Source organism: Nipponia nippon, unplaced genomic scaffold (genome assembly GCF_047370975.1).
Source record: "Nipponia nippon isolate SJK-2023a ecotype South Korea unplaced genomic scaffold, ASM4737097v1 scaffold_3, whole genome shotgun sequence".
NCBI lineage: Eukaryota > Metazoa > Chordata > Aves > Pelecaniformes > Threskiornithidae > Nipponia > Nipponia nippon.
The window spans coordinates 25298916-25318699 of record NW_028262347.1 but is presented as its reverse complement, the minus strand read 5'-3'; the positions used below and the strand labels follow the sequence as shown (position 1 = coordinate 25318699).

The window sequence follows — 19784 nt, the reverse complement described above, 5'->3', positions numbered from 1 at the left end:
GGCACCCCTGTGTTCAGGAGGGATGTGGCTATACTGCAAAGTGTCCAGAAGAGGACAAAAAAAGATAAAATGTTTATAAAATAATTATTATAAAGTGGAAAAGAACTGAGGTGATTTAGCAATGCAAAATGGTCAACTGTTGAAAAACCCACCAGTCAGACATCCTACTGAAAGATTTCCTCTGTCGGTTGAGTACTTACACTTTGCTTAAAACATGCATGGCTTTTCCCATACTTTTGTGTCAATTTTTCTGGCTACTGAGGACCTCAGGCTACTGAATTTCCAAAAGGAGATACTGCTGCCGTACACAGATAATAACATGAGCAGTACAGCTAATTGGACTCACACACTGAGTAAGGTATAGATTGTCTCTTTGCACATGCTTGATTTCTCTACCCATGACTGGCCATTGGCATCACACCCAGGAACATACAGAAACATCTTAATTGTTTAGGTTAGAAAGCAGAAGTCTGAGTAAGGGACAGAATGGCAGCTCTAAGTGTTAAAACCAGACAAAAAAAGAATCCTTTATTGGGAACAATGATCAGCTGGTCACCACGTCCTCTGGTGTTAGCTGAAATGTGACTGATTTATGTGAGAAAAATTTAGATTATATATCAGGGATTAGAATCTGTATTATACAACTTTCTGTAACATGCTATCCAAAGTCTACTTCGTTGAATGATTCAGTAGATGAACTTGGCATTTATCTTTATGCAGATCTCTTTTCTCATTAGCTATTAATTTCTAGCTGGAGTAGTACATCCTGAAGTTAATAGCAGCATTATCACCTGCAAAAGCTAATATGTTAACTGAATTCAAACCATTCAATTATTTTACCACACTTTTTGCGTTTACAAGTATTGTTAATACAATTTCATTACTGTCTTGGCTATAATCAAAATTACAAAGAAATATTTCCCCTTTGAATCTGTAGTGAGAAGTAGCTACAAAAACATTTTGCTGTTTCTATGCTTTGAGGTCTTAGTAGCCACAGGAAAAAAGCATGAAAAAACCCCAAACCAATTCCTTATTCCAATCAATCTTTAGCTATTTTCATAATTAAGAAAGAAGCCAATTTAATGCTGGCAATGAATTGCTTGGTCCTGCTGAGATGCATCATTTTATCCTAGGGGAGCACGTATTTTGGGAAACAGTTCTATTTAATTTGCAACCATAACCAAGTGATGTGATTTTATTTATGTAGCAAAAGTGTGTGAATTTTATTTACAAATGGTATTCAGCAGGACGTGGCTCACAATCTTAGGTAATCACAATGAAATGGCTTACAACTATTCTTATGAGTAAAATGAGTGGGATTTTCTATAGCTCTGATCCACTGCTAAATAGCTCAAAACTTCCATTAATGTTGTCTGCCACCAGATTCTCAAAAGGTTTTTTACTTTTATTTTCTTTGCTAACCTAAAAGACACTCACAATTTTGCTGAGGCCCTACACAATACAGTAGCTAGCAGTAATTAGTACTATTGTTTTCTTAGTATTTTTTAGTTTTCTGCTGACACTACCTACTTGTCAGGAAAACACCCCAGTGGTTTCAAATCAGAGAGAGCTTGAGATTTCTCAGATGTGGACAAGGAAGAATACCCAAGATGTGCTTAGGGAAGACTCACTCTGGAGCTTGTTGCAGAAGCTGAATCAGGCTGAGGATGCCTCCTTGGACTGCAAGCTGCTTGTAGTGATATCCATTGTCAGAAGACCATCTCCAGAGCTCTCCCAAGAGCTGTGCTCCCAGCTGACAGAGGAAGGTAAAGTCCATGGTGAGAGGCTGGACTAGGGTCCAGCTAGCATTTAGCTAACTTTGGTTGTGACAGAGTTTGAGGGAGTGTTATAGACAAAAGACCTGTTTGGCCAGACCAAGATCTGCTGTCCACTCCTGTGCTCTGCTAGCTTTCAAGGGGAACGAAAGCAGATGGGAGTTTCCATCTCGCATTAGCTAGGAGGACATTTAGGTTTCCTGTGATTTAGTCCCATCATGGCTGTGTAGCAGAAGCAGAAAATAATTTTCCTGGCAGCTTCATATAATAGCCTTCATTGACCTTGTCAGCATCATGCGTAACACAATCTATTTTGTCCATGTGGTCTGTAAAACCATCCTGGAAGTGCACTACAACTTGAGAGTGAGGGGGTAAGTGGCTGCAGGAAGGCACTGGAAGTTTGACTCTGATTATAAGTCTTTAGTCATAATCCACTATTATATGAAGGGTGCTCCACACCTAAGAATTTCAAGAGTGGTGTTCAAAAATATCACTCATGAGATATTGCCTAAGCCATGAATTCTAGAATTGCTACACTGAAAATATGTAGTGCAACCAGGAAAGGGTTAATGGCTTATTGGAATTGAAGAATTGTTCTTAATGGGTGCAAAACTCCATCTGCTTTCACAGTGTGAACAGGGAAAATTATGGTACTATCTATGCCATCCATTTCTTCTCCTCTGATGCATTATAATAGCATCTAAAGAAAGAACTATCCAGCACATGGGTTTCTATATTATGCAGACTGAACTTTTCAAATCCATGAAGGATGTCAGCAAAAGTTGTCAGTCTTGTACATGGATCATTACCTGTTTTGAAAAGTGAGACTCAGAACTGCAGATTGTATGTTAGCTTCTTTCTCTCTCTCTCCCCCCATCCCTTCCTTTCCTTCTTCCCTGCTCCCTTGGCCTTCTAATTTCTTTTCTTTTTCTTTTCTTCCTTTTATTTCTTTACGATAAGAAGCAGAGTTTTGCAAGACAACACAGAAGTCTGATAAAGGACAATTGTTCAGAGAAATCGTGTAGGAGAGCAGAAAATGCTTTTGCCATTTGTTATGCGCTCAAGCAAGTGCTACAATAAACAAGAGACTTTTATTCTGTTTACTTCTGCTGAGCCAAATAGTAAAAACTATCAAATGTTTGTGGCTTATTTACACATGCCTGAAATGCTTATGTTGTGTAGCTTTAGTGCATACGCTTGCCACTTTATGTTTGCTTTGCTAGCTACACTCATGATGTGCACAGATGAAGATGGACATCACATAGCATGAATTACAATGTTTGAGGGGAAGAACAGCTTACCTCAGTGATGCTCTGTAAAGGCTGAGCCTCTTAGCCTGATAAATCCTAGTGAATCCTGTGTTAAAACCCACTTATAATAAAAAGATTGTGTTTTATTTTTAGTTAAAGAAGATCACCTGACCTGAAGATCCAACTTTCGTATTTTAACATCGTCTTCAAACATTCTTTTTTTATGCTTACTTACCCAAAGGGCTATATCCAAAGAAAAATCCACAAATCTGCCTGCCTGCTTAGTCCTGGAGGTATTAAATTACTCTCTCAAACTGTTCAGACTGATCCCTACTTTAGGCATCTCTGAATGTCACTGTGCCTATGTCTCTCTGTGGGGTGGAGGACCACGATCCAGCTACAGCAAGGCACAAAAATGCCCTGCAGCACTCTTGGATTGATGCTTGAGAACAGAGTTTCAGGAGCATGCTTTTCATTAACATTTTATTTTGGATGGTTTGGGTGTATCAGCTTGCTAGTTCTTCAGCCCTCAAGTGGTAACTAGTTTTTCCCCATATCTAGTACAGGAGTTTTGATAACTTAGGACAGCAATCTGAAGCCCACTCTTGGAGCCTGACACCCAAGTTTCCACATTTGCCACAACTGAATGTGGCAGAACCTGAGGCCCCTCATCGAAGGATGGCCAAATGAAATGCTTGGAAGTGACTCTTTCAGCCATCCTTGTGGGTCTGCTCTAGCACCCTGACCTAACATGATTCTTCCTGACTTCAAGGAGCACTGAATCAAGTACCATGCACTCAGGGACTATTTTGCACAGGTATATGCATTGCTTTCTGATTGTTTAATGAAGCACCAGGCAGTTAGAGACTCTGATATATTTATTCTGTTTGTAGAGGAACTTAACAGAGAACAGAATTTTTATTTTAACTGCTTTATAAACCAGTTAAAGACCTTTCTCCTGTTTGAACTCTTTTAAAAGTGCAGTTTTTTTGATATCCAGTAAGTTTAAATTATTCTCAGCAGGTATTCTTCTCTGCCATGTATATCAGGTGTTGAGATATTGTAACAATAAAAGAGGATTAAGAAATGTCAGGCACTTTTATTGAAAGATAACTTTTCTTCACAGACCACAATTTTAACTCTTGTTAATTTATCACTAAATACATGTTTGGTTGTACAGCATTTGGGAAATATTTACTTTAAAAATAGTAGATCAGTATTGTAAAGGAAAGTTGTACAGAAATTGAACATTGTGCAGGTAAAGAAACATACAACAGCTTCCAAAAACACAAGGCAAAAGTATTAAGGAATAACACTGACAAAGAGTTCAGTGATTGTTAAAAACCATAAATCATCAAATCAACTTTGCAGAGACAAAGAACTAAGCTGGTAACTGAAGTTACCATTTAACACTAATAGCTGCAAAGCAATCTGAAATCTGTCCAGACCTGACCCCTGGGGAATATCCTCAGCCTTGGGAGCTCTGGGGCACCAGGGTGTCACCATCAGAGCAGCTGGCATCCTACTGTGGGCTGCCGATGGCAGGGCAGGAGAGGGGGCAGGAATAGACTTCTGTGCATCTAAGGGGTCACTAGAAGCCTTCTGGTCCTGCCAGCAACTGCACATAGCATACAACAGTCTTTTGATTGTTGTAATTAGTATGCCAACTGGCTTGGTGTCTACATCTGGTCAAAAAGTTGTAAGAGCCAAGGTATGAGGCATTTTTTTTTTTTCACTACACCCTTCCTGAGCTGCCGTGCTGCGTTGCTCCTCAGCGAGTGTCCTGGTTTCAGCTGGGATAGAGTTGATTTTTTTCTTCCTAGTAGCTGGTATAGTGCTGTGTTTTGGATTTAGTATGAGAATAATGTTGATAACACACTGATGTTTTAGTTGTTGCTAAGTAGTGCTTACACCAGGCAAGGACTTTTCAGCTTCCCATGCTCTGCCAGGTGCACAAGAAGCTGGGAGGGGACACAGCCAGGACAGCTGACCCAGGCTGGCCAAAGGGCTATGCCATACCATATGACGTCATGCTCAGTATATAAACTGGGGCGAGTTGGCCAGGGGGCAGCGATCGCTGCTCGGGAACGGGCTGGGCATCGATCGGCAGGTGGTGAGCAATTCTATCGTGTATCACTTGCTTTGTATATTATTATTGTATTTTATTATTATTATTACTACTACTGCTACTACTACTGCTACTACTACTATCACTGTTCTATTTCATTTTACTTCAATTATTAAACTGTTCTTATCTCAACCCACGAGTTTTCTGACTTTCACCCTTCCAATTCCCTCCCCCATCCCACTGGGGTGGGGGGAGTGAGCGAGCGGCTGCGTGGTGCTTAGTTGCCAGCTGGGGTTAAACCAGGACATCGAGCCCTTGGGCTATAGGCTGTTTGACTTTAAACAAGCAAGACTTGCAGTAAACAAACACAGATATTTCATTTTAAAAGTACATAAGGGGATTTACACTCCAAGATTGATCTGACTATCTATCGTAGTAATAGAACAGTCAAGAAGCTTTTTCCAGGGTTCACTTGTTTTGTGGTTTCTGGTAATCTAAAAGCACATCTTCCAAAAGTAAAGTGAAAGTGTATTAAATGTAGCTTGGCCATAGAAAAGGAGAAGAAAGACCTGGCACATTTCCCCTAATGAATTACATGGCAAAGGCTCCATATAATTCAGCAGGAATGGGATCACAAGTAAATAGTAAGTCACAGATATTGCTTAGGTACTAATACAGTAGACTAATTAGACTCACCTGAGGCAAAGAAAAAACACACCATTTTATATGAAAATTATGCACAAAGCAATTTAATGTAGTCATCATATATTAATCAACTCTTAAAATAATTATAGATGCATTTCCACCATTTGTCACAATACTCTCAAACTCTGGACAAAGCAATGAATATAATAGCGACATATGAAGAGCACGTTTTCTGCTGGCAGTCAGCGTGGTGCTCTGTGCCTGCAGTCAGAGCCAAATCCACCCACTGGGTACCCAGAGAGCCAACCATTTTGAAATTCTCTTTTTCCTCCATTTCAACGCTCTCAGGTGAGGAAGTTCTAGCAATATTAATCTCTGCACTGCAGAGTTGTTCATTTTGACTTAAAAGGTTCTTAAAAGCTTTACAAGTAAGTTAGCAATAATAACAATAACAACTCAGCTCAAAGATTGTGTCTGACCTTTTCCTTAAGCTTTTAGCAAAACAAGGGAAAAAAAATCCTGGTGAAACCCTGCATTGTCACTACTACCAACTCATTTATTCATGACTGGTTTACTTACAGGATACAATCTCTCAAAAACCTCATGCTTGATTGTTTCATTTTTGTCACTAATCTGTCACATTATGACAGTTAGATGCTGGTCACTGCAAGTCAGTTTATTTATAATTCTGCATTTCATTTTGATGACTTATAAATGCACATGGTCCAACAGATGACTAACTTTCTTTATTTCACAAATCCTTCCCTTCTCTCTTTGCATATTATTTGCTGCATACACAGATTGTAGTGAAAATAGTTTTTAAAAGTACATCCTTCATTAAACAATTTGAATCCTCTTTCTTGTTTGCTAAGATACTTTATCACGCTGTCTGTCCTGAAAAAATAGTTTAGGGAAATTCTGTGGTCTGCATTATGCGAGGGTTCAGATACAATGGGCCTTTCTTATCATATTATCTATGATCCTATGAATAAGCCAAAAAGTAAAACAAACGAACAGCTGAAAATCAGCTGGCACAAACTGAGCTTCAGCTTACACTGAAAATTGTATCACTTACTACAGTTGACAACTTCTGAAGAGTTCTCTTAAATGGTGCAAAATGATTATTTTCTTCCATGAAGATATGCAACTTGAAGAGACAATACAGGTGTCAAAGCATGATTTCACAGAGCAGTGCATTCACGGACCTCTGTAGACCTCAATGTCATATTCAAGGCTGAGGTTACAACAGCCAATTCTGTATTGTGAACATTTATAAAACTGGGGGACAGCTCATAAGTGGTTAACAAATTTCCTCTGGCTGCACAACAGTTGCCACATGGTTATAATACTGGTGATTCTTGGCAAAGCATGTCAGTGGAGACTGAAAATATCATGTCCACTGGGAGTGGTGAACATAAGGCCACAAAGAGGACAGTCCCACTTTTTCATGTTTCATTAAAAAAAAAATTACACATAGAAGAAAATCTATCCCAAATATAAGGAAGATAAATGAGTCTATTCCACTAAAATGAATATACGTTTGTTCATTTGTTTGAAGACAAAACATTTCATCACAAGGACAGTAAAGCAGTGGAGAACATATTACCCAGGGAAGTTGTGCAGTCTACGTCTTGGAGATTTTCAAGATGTGACTAGAGAAATCCCTGGGCAACCTGGTCTGAATTAAGTGCTAACCTTGCTTTGAGCAAGAAGTTGGATGAGACGGTCTTCTGAGATCCCTTCCACTTGAAATATTCTATGATTCAACGTTTCCACTGCTATTGAATAATCTGGAAATTACTGACAGAACTGGAAAGGTGATACCTGGGAACCTTAAAGTAAGAGCACTCTCTTAGCTGGTTCTCCTCTCTATGTCTGGAGGACCAAAGGCCTACATAAACCATGAGCTCCTTGTTTCTGTGTTGCACATCTTTCTGGGAAGACACCATATGATATAATCCAAGGCCTATGTCTTGGATTAGCACTTGCATAAGCATTACCCTCTAGTATCTGATGAGTTAGAGGCTTCATTTAGCCAGGTGTTGCATCTCTGTAATCATAATCATTACTGCAGGGGATCAGTTAACATTACTTGTACAGTGGCAGCTCCTGATTGGCCTAGTCATGGACATAGCCCTGTTTTGCCAAGCAACGTATAAAAAAATACAAAAAAAGACAAAGAAAAAGAAAAGGGAGGTAGCCATCCTAAAGAGATAGCAGCCTCAGTCAGGCTGAAAAGTGTGGTGGCATATACAGATAGCAATTACTTACACAAAAACATAATCATTAAGAAAAAGTGCTTCTTTAATAACTCATTGCAGCTGAATCTGCAACGAGTAGCTAATGGAAGGAAACGACATACATAACAATCCTATACACTGTGTTCTGGCATTATAAAAGTCATGACTGACTTCTCTACTCTAAATATGCACTATCAAAAATAGATGTAAACCATCTAATCAAAAAACAAAAGCGCTTTGTTGTTGTTGTTATTATTGTTAGGAAAAATGGATAATTTACAATATCTGTAAAAGACAGATTAAGGTTTACAGCCATCATAGAGGTGCCTCAGCGGATGAGCCAAACTAAATACATGCAGCTTTGATTCATACTATTAACTAAACGCTCATTACAAATTGTCACGGGTCTTCCCAACAGGTGAAAAGAACAACGCTGTAGTCGTTACAGTGAAAAACATGTAACAACCATATAAAACATCATTATCTGAAGATATCTTCAAACTCCAAACACCCATTCTGACTACATTGCACTATTTTGTGTTTACAACATTAACACAGTCTAGAAACCTTAAACTGCCACCTGTCCTGTAGAGATCATGAGCCTTCAGGTGAAGATGCACTATGGTCTTGACTGACAGATTGAGCATCACATCTCCAGCACTCTATCTTGTGCTTTCATTCATCAAGGGGATATATCTCTACTTTTGGCAGAGAGGTATGATGATAATTTAGCGTCCATTCATATAGATCAACTCGGATCTATCGACACATGTCTATCCAGAAAAATACTAAACAACAACAACAACAACAACATGTTTCAGTGAGATCCTGGAAGGAGGTAGACTAAACATATGCTTAAGTATATATTCTCCTTCCAAATTACAAGGTGCTTAACAGATAAAGTGCTGTATAAGTGGTCGTGCTGCTCTTCTCCATTTGTGTGCATTTTTGACAGGTCTGTAAACTATGTGTTCAAGACAGTCCCCTGCCTAATATTTAGTTTGTGATCAACACCATTTCAAACAGTGTTTGAATCTAGAAAACAGAAAACCAGTATGTTCCTGGACAAACCCCAAATATCACCAAAGTAATAGTAAGAAAAGGTATGTGAAATAATAAAATCTAAATCTCCTTATTCCACTACCTATGGAATAGCATAGGCTATGCACATTTATTTTTTCCTTCATAACATGAAGATATAAAAATTCAGACTAGCTGAACTAGATTAGAAACTCGTCAGTGGAAAAGAAAAGAAACAAAATCAATCCAAACCAATCCCCAGGATTATTTTTTTTTTTTTTTTACAGCCCAGTGCTATTTGTAGAAGAAATATTTGGTGCCCAATTTGGGTAAACGTAGAGATCGAATATAGGCACTATCCATGTCATAATTGCAAGCATAACTACAGCAACTCCGATGATGTTAATGCCCAGACCAGCTTTCACCTAAAGGAGAGGAAGAAGAAAGCAGAAACTCACATAAAGACACTGAAGAAAGTTTTAAAAATGTTAAAAATCCCCTTTAGGGAGTTTTGCTTAAAACTCACCATGTCCATAACAGTTAAATGACCATATGAAAATACAATGGCATTGGCTGGGTTTGCTACAGGAAGGAGGAATGCAAAGGAAGTGCACAAGGTAGCAGGTATCAAAATGAAAAGTGGGTTCACATGAATGGCTTCAGCCTATCGTAAAATAAAAGAGAGAGAACAGCTGTCAAGGGACACATTTGCCAAATGAAATACATAAATACAAACTGATTATATTAACACAAGTGAACTGTGAACAGAACTGCCAGTTTAAATAGTGAGAAATAACCTTTTCTAATAACTAATTTTTAAGATTATATCTGGGAATGCTTCAGAGGAGAAAAGGTGATTCTAGTATAGAATAGCTACTGAACTTTAAATTCACGTCTGGTGTTTTCTAATTGTAGTTGAGTCCATAAAATAAGACTATCGCAAAGACTGTGTGCACTGCACAAGCACTAAAAGCAAAACGCTGCAAGAAAGATGATAAAGTTGAATTTGTATATAATACATAGGAGGGATTCAATGAAGTGAGGACTGAGGTTTCTTTGTAAGAGAGGGAAAGAGCATTAGTATGTGTCTAGGCTGGCCAAGAGGAAAATCTACTAGAAGATGATCAGTAAGTTTTGAAGAAGAAAGAACCAGGTGTTTTGATAAAGATGGTGAGAAGAAAGGACACAATTGAACTAAGGAAAGAAGAAATGAGAATTACATATAAAGCACATCTATTAGCCCTCTCTTGTCTTTGGTGGAAGCTTGAAAGCTGCAGTGTTAACCATTTTTGCTGAAGATGTGGTCCTGAAGAAACACTAAGAGAGCTGTCCTTTTCAAGTGCTTTGTCTATTCACAAATAGGAATAATAACATCAGTTTTTGAGTGTTGAACTTTTACCTAATTTTACTGAATTTTCAGCATATCTTGTAAGAAAGCTCTCAAAAAACAAATATCCAAGGCAGAACACAACACAGCAAAAAAAAAAAATGCATGAAGTATTTTATGGAGACTTTTAAAAACTGCTTCTTTGAGCAGCTGTGTTACTACACGGATGATAGAGCAGATTCTGATTAAAAACAACCTGTGTTATACTCACCAAAGGAGATAGTATGGGCAGAAATATCGTAATGGTAGCTGGATTGCTGGCCACTTCTGTTACTGAAGTGACAATAAGGCATGATATCAGGATAACCAGCCACAAGGGTAATGATCCTAGAGGGGCCAATTTAGTTGCTACCCACTCAGAAAGTTTTGAAACCTGCAAAAGGAATATGACAACATGATTATGTTTTACAAATCACTGAAAAGAAAATTTAGTAAATGGAATAGAACAGGAATTTACTTGTCTGTTAATTGTGAAGTATTTGTGTTAAAGAGAAAAAATCTGAAATATTTTCCATATTCCTACAACATGTTTTAAAGCACATATTTCTAATTCAATGGTATCCTATAGGAACCCATGCAAACCATATTCCACTTATTTATATTTGCACCTCTGAGATGTTTAGAGGAGTCATAATCAGAAACTTGAAAAATATTTATATATGAGGCTTCATAACCAGAGTTTGGGCTCAAACTTGCTTGATTTACTGGAGTAGCCAGCAGGGCTCCGCATGGGAGGTACCTCAGTGACATGGGACATTAACCCTAAGGCTTTGGAAACAATGTGTCTGCACAGCTCCTACCGCCATCAGGTTTAAATTAAATAACAAGCAGTAGTCATCGTTGTGCATAGACTTTGAAGACAAAGTAAACTCCTTTTTTTGTAACTCTGCTTTCTGAATGTCTTGAATATTTGTCACATTTATCCTGTTCAATATTGCTACAGAATAACTTGCTAAAACAAGAGAACAACTGTGTATTCACTGCATGTCTTAACTGCTTCTGATGTGGGGCATGCTAATTGTTCAGTATCTTCTATAAATTGCATTACCTCGCAGCCGTCTGCCAGTGCAAACCCGCCACCAACAAGAATAGCTATTTCCCAGGGCATGCATGACTGAAATTCCTTCCAAGTAATCAGTGGAGTGTAACCAATACCAGCTAAAGAAAAAAAAATTAAAAAAAAAACAAACCAAAACCTCCACCAACATTTAAAAACACATTGAAAAACATCTTGAAATGATCTCTCTGAGGAAGTACTTGGGAAATATTCGAAGGCAAAATCTCATCATTATAACATGAAGAAAATCTTTGACGTGAAGAACCTGCATTTTCTGGGACAGATCCTTAGCTGGTGAAAACTGTCACGACCTGAAGACAATAGAGCTGCAACGGTTTCCACCAGCGGAGCATTGGCCCCTCTTCCCTCCTTCCCTATGTGGAAGATAGCTATGGGATATCAATGAGTTTAATTTACTCAATAAAACTGCACTATTCAGACAGATTGCTGAGTAAATGCTGCTTCATTTAGACTCATTTATGTTCTGATCTTGCATTCTCTGTGAACCCCCAGATCTCATTGATTTCAGCAGCAAAATTGAATGCCTAAAGAGGACAAGCCAGAGATATACTTTAATCAGGGTAAATTCCATTTTGAAGGGGAAAAATTAAATGAGAATTGACTCATTTACCATGTCAAATTTTATAAACTACGTTAAATAAGCAGTAACATTTTCAAAAAATAGATGCAACCCTGCCCTGTGCAGTCCCATTCAAAGCCCATTGAAGTCAGTGGAAAGGTGGTTTCCATTAGCAGCAGTGGGCTGCAAGTGGCAGGTTCCTGCACAGCACTAACTCCTGCTGCTCACATTGCTTAATTGTTGGCACTGACTTCCAGGCCAGGAATGCTTTATATCTCAGTAAGATATTATCCTGTATTAAGATTGTAACGTTAGTATTTAACACTGTTCCTCTAACAAGTGCAAGAAGTTATACTTATGGTTGCATCTTAGATACCTTATTCTAGTAAAATCCACATCAAAATATACTCAACTGTTTTCTCCATTCGAAGTTCTAGAAAATGTTTTTGCTGGAATAATAAAGAAGAGGAGACCTATCACTAAGGCAGTTGTTGAATCCGTAGCATAGCCTTTATACCTAAGGAGAAGTTAACAAGAAAAAAACACATAAACATACGTAGTCGGGAGAAGCAGGGGAAAAGAGTGAGGAGGAGGATAGAGAGGCAGAAAGGATCTGTTATGGACCGACCACAACTCCCTATTCCCCACCCCCCATGCCGTTTGGTGCAGTGGAAAGAAGTAGAGGAGTCAGGAATGAAGGAATGAAGTTGAGCCTGTAAAGAAAGGGGGTGGGGGAAAGGTGTTTTAGTTTTTGTCTTTGTTTCTTGCCATTCAACTCTTTTTAATTGGCAATTAAATTAAATTAAATTAAATTAAATTAAATTAAATTAATTTTCCCCAAATCAAGTCTGTTTTGCCCGTGGTGGTAACTGATAAGGGATCTCTGTGTCTTTATCTCGACCCACAAGCTTTCTGACCATATTTTCTCCCCGTCCTATTAGGGAGGGGGAGCAAGACAGCGGCTGGGTGGGCATCTGGCAGCCAGCCAAGCTCAATTCACCGCATCTGTGGAAATATTAGATGCAAGCCTTCTAAATTCATAAATAAGTATCTTGAGTAAGCATGTGTTATTTTGTCACACAGAAATAAGCTGGGGGAGGGGAATATTTGGGAATAGCTGATGCTTAAACAACTAATTTTCACAGTTCAATAATAAATTTAATAACTTTAATATGCTCTGTCCAACAGGCCTTAAGAGCACTGTGCATACCCACAAAGGATGATGCTTTTGTAGCTAAGAGAAGGCAGCAGAGCTTTATTATCATCCTCTTATGGCTGTTACTACTAGGGTCGTAGACACAAAGGCCATGTTTATTTTGGTCATTTCCAGTGCCTGAGAACTGCTTGCACTAGTGTTTCTTAAATTGATCCAATATCCTTCTAACTTGTACAGAGTAGCCCCAAGATCAGGTAAAGTGCAAAGCTGAGCTCTAAGGCCATTTTAACACATCCATTTGATTCTGTTACACAGTTAGGTGGTGACATATCCCAGTCTGTCTTATTTCAATCAAGATAGTCATTCAAATGGATAAGAATTTTGCTGAAGAAAGTTAAACCCAACATTTTCTTAAGCTTTGTTATTTTTTTTTTCTATTTTCTGTAAGCTCTTCTGTAAGTTTTCCTGAACCAATATAGCAATATATTTGTCCTCTCAGCCTCATACCATATGCTTTTCTCATGCAGCTACAGTAGGTCCAAGCATAACTTCCTAGCAGATCTTCTCAGCAGCTTAAGGTTTTATACTAAACCAGGGCTTTTCACTGAAAAGGAAAAATCATCTCCCAGTTATATGTTACAATTGTACAATCTGGTAGATCCCTTTGCTTTAACAACACTGTTAGGCAAGATTCAAAAAACCTTAATATGCATAGCACATTGACACCACAACCAGCATAGTTTTAGCTAACACTGTCACAAAATGAAACTGCCATAGAAGTTGAAAGGGTTCTCTAATATATTCTGTCTCCTGCTTCCTATTGTCTGTTAGCACAGAAAACACTTTTAAAAAGCAAGTTATTATTTTTTTATTGTTTCTTAAGGCAGAGGGTTCTGCCTATATATCACCTTTGACATAGGACCAGATGCACTGGGTCTAAAGAGCAGAAACTCTCTTCTTCTAGGATCCTATCCTGCCCTTTCTTAAGACTTGCTAGCAGTTTTGAAGGAAGGCAAGATTTAGATACAGAAACAATTCATGCTGCCACTTTCTTCTAGGCAGCTGCTCCTTCACGGAATGGTTGAGGTTGGAAGGGACCTCTGGAGGCCAGCTGGTCCAACCCCCACTGCTCAAGCAGAGTCACCCACAGCCAGTTACCCAGGACCATGTCCAGATGGCTTTTCTGTATCTCCAAGGATGGAGATTCCACAGCCTCTCTGGGCAACCTGTGCCAGATCTTGGTCACCCTCACAGGTAAAAAGCATTTCCTGATGTTCAGGAGGAACACCCTATGTTTCAGTTTGTGCCCATTACCTCTCGCACTGTCAGTGGGCACCACTGAGAAGAGCCTGGCTCCGTCCTCTTTGCACCCTTCCAGGTATTTTTAAACACTGACAAGATGTCCCTGCAGCCTTCCCTTCTCCAGGCTAACCAGTCCCAACTCTCTCAGCCTTTCCACATAGGAGAGATGCTCCAGACCCTTAATTATCTTTGTGGCCCTTTGTTGGACTCTCTCCAGTATGTCTGTGTCTTGTACTGGGGAGCCTAGAACTAGATGCAGCACTCCAGGTATGGCCTTACCAGTGATGAGCAAGGAGGAAGGATCACCTCCCTTGACCTGCTGGCAACACTCCTCCTAATGCAGCCCAGGATACCATTTGCCTTCTTTGTGGCAAGGGCACATTGCTGGCTCATGTTCAACTTGGTGTCCACCAGGACCCCCAAGTCCTTTTCCACCAAGCTGCTTTCCAACTGGTTGGCCCCCAGTGTGTACTGGTGCCTGGAGCTGTTCCTTCCCAGGTGCAGGACTTTGCACTTCCCCTTGTTGAACTAGGAAGGTACAATATTTTGCTCACAAAAACTTAGTATTCCTGATGCAAATCACCATTCTCAGAAAACCTGGTCAGGACACACATAACATCCTACCATTAGTCATACTATTATGAAGACACATGTCACCATTCCAAACAGAAGCTTTTCAATCGTTATCAAATTTTGAGATGAACATTTTTCAAAGTCAATTTATCCAAGCTGTGATACAATTGCATATACAACATCTACCTGCTTGTAACACTGCAAATCTGATTGTCCTATAAGGAAGAAAAAAGCTGTTGATTAAGGAGATATCAAAATGACTCCAACTGAGATCATTGTAGAGAACAGGGCTGTGGGCAAAAGTACATAGTGGCCTTGTATTGGCAGTAAAGAAAGGAAGGAGTAAACCGTGTAGAAAAAAGAAAGAATACACTCAGGCAATAATCTGAGGAAGCGTGAGGGAAACTTACCTTGCATACATCAGCTGTAATCAGCTGCAGCCCAGTGTTGAACTTTCTGTTTCTTATGAGGTTCATAAAGTCTTGGCCAAAGGTCAACCTGAAACTTCTCTAATTGAAGCTAATACCCTACAGCCTGGAATCAGGCCAGGTCATGGAAGGAAACTGCTGTAGCAGAAATGATGTGTGATCCTGTGCTGTCATCAGATGGGGAGGAAACAGGCGTTTTTACCCTGTGTTGCTCTCTGTAGTGTTATGCACCATTTATTAAAACACCCTGCTCTCTGCCTCCAGAGGGAGCGAACAGGGGCTCAGGGCAGGACAGTAAAGGATTAGTCTTTAATAGATTTACAAATTTTTCCTAAGAAAAATTAGTTGATAAAGGTAATAGTATATTTGAAAGGCATCTGATAATGCTGCTTAAAAATGAGCTCTACTCAATACTGATACAGCACGAATGTTGATTAAAAATTGGCTGACATTTCAAAAAGTAGCCCTTAAAGAGTGGGGAGGTATCATCATTAAATACCAATATTTCTGCTGGGATTTCAAAAAAATCGTGGTTTTATTTTAAAGGGGTATTCAGCAACTTGTGAGGATGCACACAAGGGGCTGAGAACATGAACATGGATGGTGAGAGTGATGGGAATTTGTTTCTTGAAGCAAAATTTCGAGCATTCCATTTAGTTTGTCAAAACAAAGCTTTTTTATAATTAAACCAGATACATATATCCTTAAAGAACCTATTACAGAAAAGTTTTTAATCCAGCCGGGAAAGACAAAAACAGATGGCTGGAACCTATATTCAGACAGAAAACAAGGTGCAAGTTTGTCTTCTTTAGTTTGACAGCAGAGATGATTATCCACCAAGACAAACTATCAAGGAAAATGGTAAATCACAAAATCTGAGGAACCTGTGCTTTGCCACCCTGAAATCAACCCTAGTTGCTTTCTGGGAATTCATGTTCTAATAAAATAAATCTCTACCAGGTTTAACACAGAATAACGTAGCTCCTCTGATCTTCACCATGTTAGAATAAATGAACTGATGGTCCTGTCTGGTTTAAGACCCTGGAAGTGGTGTGAATCATACCTAGTGGGACACACTCACTGGCCATGGAGGGCCTCAAAGCTACCTGTAGCTCTGACATTGCAGACTTCCTAAGGACAAAGCTCATCTGTGAAGGCGACAGAACTTCCCTGAGGCTGGCTTGAGACTGTGGGGTAAGGTTCTGTGCAAAGTAAATACTATCAGGTTTCTGATAAGAAATTAGATTTCTAAGGGCAGAGAATATTTCCTTACAGTTGTTTCCTGTAAAATAAACTTACGGGTGTTGGGCCCATGCCTATCAGTATACTTAAATGCAAAACACGGAACAATTTTGTACACAGAGGCATTAGGGAACATGTGATATGAGATGTAAGCTGAAGTTCATGCACTGCTAGAAGCCTCTTGGACATCATGGTGATGAGTGCGATGAAACCATTGACAGAACCACAGTTCTTGGGTTTTGAGTTCTTTTACCTGTTTGCTTCTTTGTTTTCTTTAAAGAAGATGGCTCACTACTACTCACAGCTGTACCTGTGCTGGCTCCTTGCCCCACTCATGTATCTTGGCCGAGAAGTTTTCTGTTGCTCAGAAAAGTAAACACCCAATTGCCTGGTTTTATGCCAATTAATGCAATTGATTGATTGATAAATTAAAGCTATCTAAATCGGCAAGGTCTGAATAGTAAGAAATGCTTTCTTCCCCCTTAAAAGTTTTGTTAGGCAGTAACACAAGCTTTGTTTCTCTCCAGGTTACCTCACCCAAATTATAACATGATTCAGCCTAATGTGATATGACACGTGCTTGCAATCCCTTCCAAGGAAAACATTAGAGGGCATCCACAAAGTAACATCTCTCTGCAGAACCTGTAACCACACTTATTATGAGAATACTCTGCTTTTCCCTGCCAGTGAACAAAATCCTCAGACAACAGTAAACAGACAACTTCAAAAAGGAAAATGGGGATCTCTGGGCTGAAATTATCCATTTGAGCCATAAGTCCCAATTTGAAAGGTTGTTTACAATATCTGTTTTCCAGTATCACATGTGTTTCGTTAAACGGTGCTTGATGAGCACTGAATGTTAATATGAAGCAGAAAGAGAAATAAAGCCAGCCTGATTGCTTAGCTGGCTGATTGCTTGATTAGGTCAACACTCCAAAACCCCTTCAAGAATACAGTGTTTTATATGCGACAATGATACCAGCTCTGCTGTTGTTATAAGGGTAAAAAATCTTCTTTTGCAATTTTTTGGATAATGAAAAAATAATTTTAAAACAATCTTAGTTTTTATTGCACTTTTAAATGCTATTTTTTCACAAAATAATTTTGTTTTGCACTTTAAATCTTCAAAGGGCTACAATTATTCCTTATGATATCCCCTACCAGACTTTCTGGCAGAGCAGTGGTGTGCGCGTGCACGCGTGTGTGTGTGCGTGTATGAATGGTGGGAGTATATTTAAAGAGAGGAGGCATGATGGATGTATGTTCACATTTCATTTATGTCAGACACACAGGAAAATAAAAGGGAAAATTACCATCCAAGTCCAGCACTGGTCTTTGACCCATCCAGTAACATATATTAAATCCAGAAGGGCCTAAACAGCACAAAGTCCTGCTCCTCTCAATCCTGCAACCACTTCCAGTACTCCAGAGTAAAACTCAGACCTTTATCACAGAACAGAACTGAAATTACAGCAATTACAGCAAAGGAACAGGGGATATCACAGTATTAAAAGTTCTTGCAAGAGTGACCAGTTTCTTAGGGAAAAAATTCTAGGTGATCCTGGGGAAGGGACTGAAAACCAAGCTGCAGCAGAAGGCAAAAAAAATAGTTCCTGAATAGTTCCTGGCTTTTTGGTGGTTAGTTGAACTGTGACGTTGAGAGAGTTATGTATGAACAGATAGTAATTTATACCATTAATTAGAGCTGTCAAAGCAGGAGATGTTGACCTGTATGCATACAAGTGTGCCTGTCACTACGGGCAGTAGATCAAAAAATTCGAACCAAAGATTTATTCTTGAAATTGCAGATTTGATGAGGAAGTAGGATACTGTAACATCAGTCATTGTGCCTTCTCCCTCACTGGATCAAGTCTAAAAACTAAGCAAAATCCTTCTTAGGAGGCACTTTATTTTATCCTGTAATGTGTTTAGCACATTTCAGATATTGCACACATACATCTATGAAATTGATGGAGTTTATCTATTCTGTATACACTACAGAGGTTTTCAACAACTTCAGCTTAGAATATTTCATAGAATCATAGAATTGTTAGGGCTGGAAAAGACCTTTAAGATCATCAAGTCCAACCGTTAACCTAACACTGCCAAGTCTACTACTAAACCATGTCCCTAAGCATCATGTCTACCCGTCTTTTAAATACCTCCAGGGATGGGGACTCAACCACTTCCCTGGGCAGCCTGTTCCAGTTTATTTTTTTAAACTGAGAAGAAAAGAAGGTATGTAGTTAAGACAGTACAGTTCTTGTCGGTGTATCAAAAAGGCTACTTACTTTGGGAAAAGTGAAGACCATCCTGGGATGAAGCCAGGCTCTCTGGTGAACCACAGCAGAGTCATTAGAATGAATAGGACAAGTGTAACAATTTCTGGGTAGCTATAGCAGAAACAGAATGGGTTATACATTTTCCTGAATTCGCACTTGGATTTACTCACTCTTGTTTGCAGATTTATAGTTTGACATACCTTATTGGTCCAAGCTTCTTGTACTCCTCCTGAATCACCTGTGCTGAGGCCTCTTCTCTAGCTGTTTTCTTCTTGCCACACTTGAACATGTTTTTAAAACTGGAACATAGATTAGCAATATCGAACAATGAATTAACAGTGTATACAGAAAAAAAAGGTCCAACCTTTCCAGTTACTAATAGCACTTTACAAAAGTAAAATTTTCACTTTACAATGCAGTATCTCCCATTTAATTATCACACACCAAACTGAACATATTGGAATTAATTGACAAAGCCCAATGGGAGATTGACAGAGGCAGCAGCAAAATGTGTCCTGTTATTGACTAGCTCATTTGCCCAGAAAGGATGAAACTTTAATCATGGGAACTAACTGAAACAATCAAATACATAACCTGGCTATTTAATTAAAATTGTCTATGACTTTGCTTTACTTTGTTTTGTAATGAAAAAGCTTGTATTGCATGAGTAGCCTGCACACTGATCAGCAGACTATTTAGTACGAGCTAGGTTTTCATTCTTGGATAAGACCCTTACATGGTGTTAAAAAGAACATTATTGAAACAATCCAGAAAAATGA

The 19784-nt window shown here is 39.0% G+C and overlaps 1 protein-coding gene across 3 annotated transcripts in view; it reads right to left on the bottom strand.

Annotated features, from left to right (window-relative positions):
* Positions 1-3885: 3885 nt before the first annotated feature.
* The window catches only part of SLC13A1 (solute carrier family 13 member 1), a 55502-nt gene continuing 39603 nt past the window's right edge, over positions 3886-19784 (bottom strand). For all 3 annotated transcript variants that reach the window (XM_087763864.1, XM_087763866.1, XM_087763865.1), the window contains exons 10-16: positions 19206-19304; positions 19015-19116; positions 12436-12539; positions 11434-11543; positions 10597-10758; positions 9525-9662; positions 3886-9423 (exon numbers count right to left, since the gene is read on the bottom strand). In XM_087763864.1, the coding sequence (XP_087619990.1) occupies positions 9280-9423; positions 9525-9662; positions 10597-10758; positions 11434-11543; positions 12436-12539; positions 19015-19116; positions 19206-19304 (859 nt within the window). In that variant the 3' untranslated portion in view covers positions 3886-9279. The remainder of the gene's footprint in view (positions 9424-9524; positions 9663-10596; positions 10759-11433; positions 11544-12435; positions 12540-19014; positions 19117-19205; positions 19305-19784) is intronic.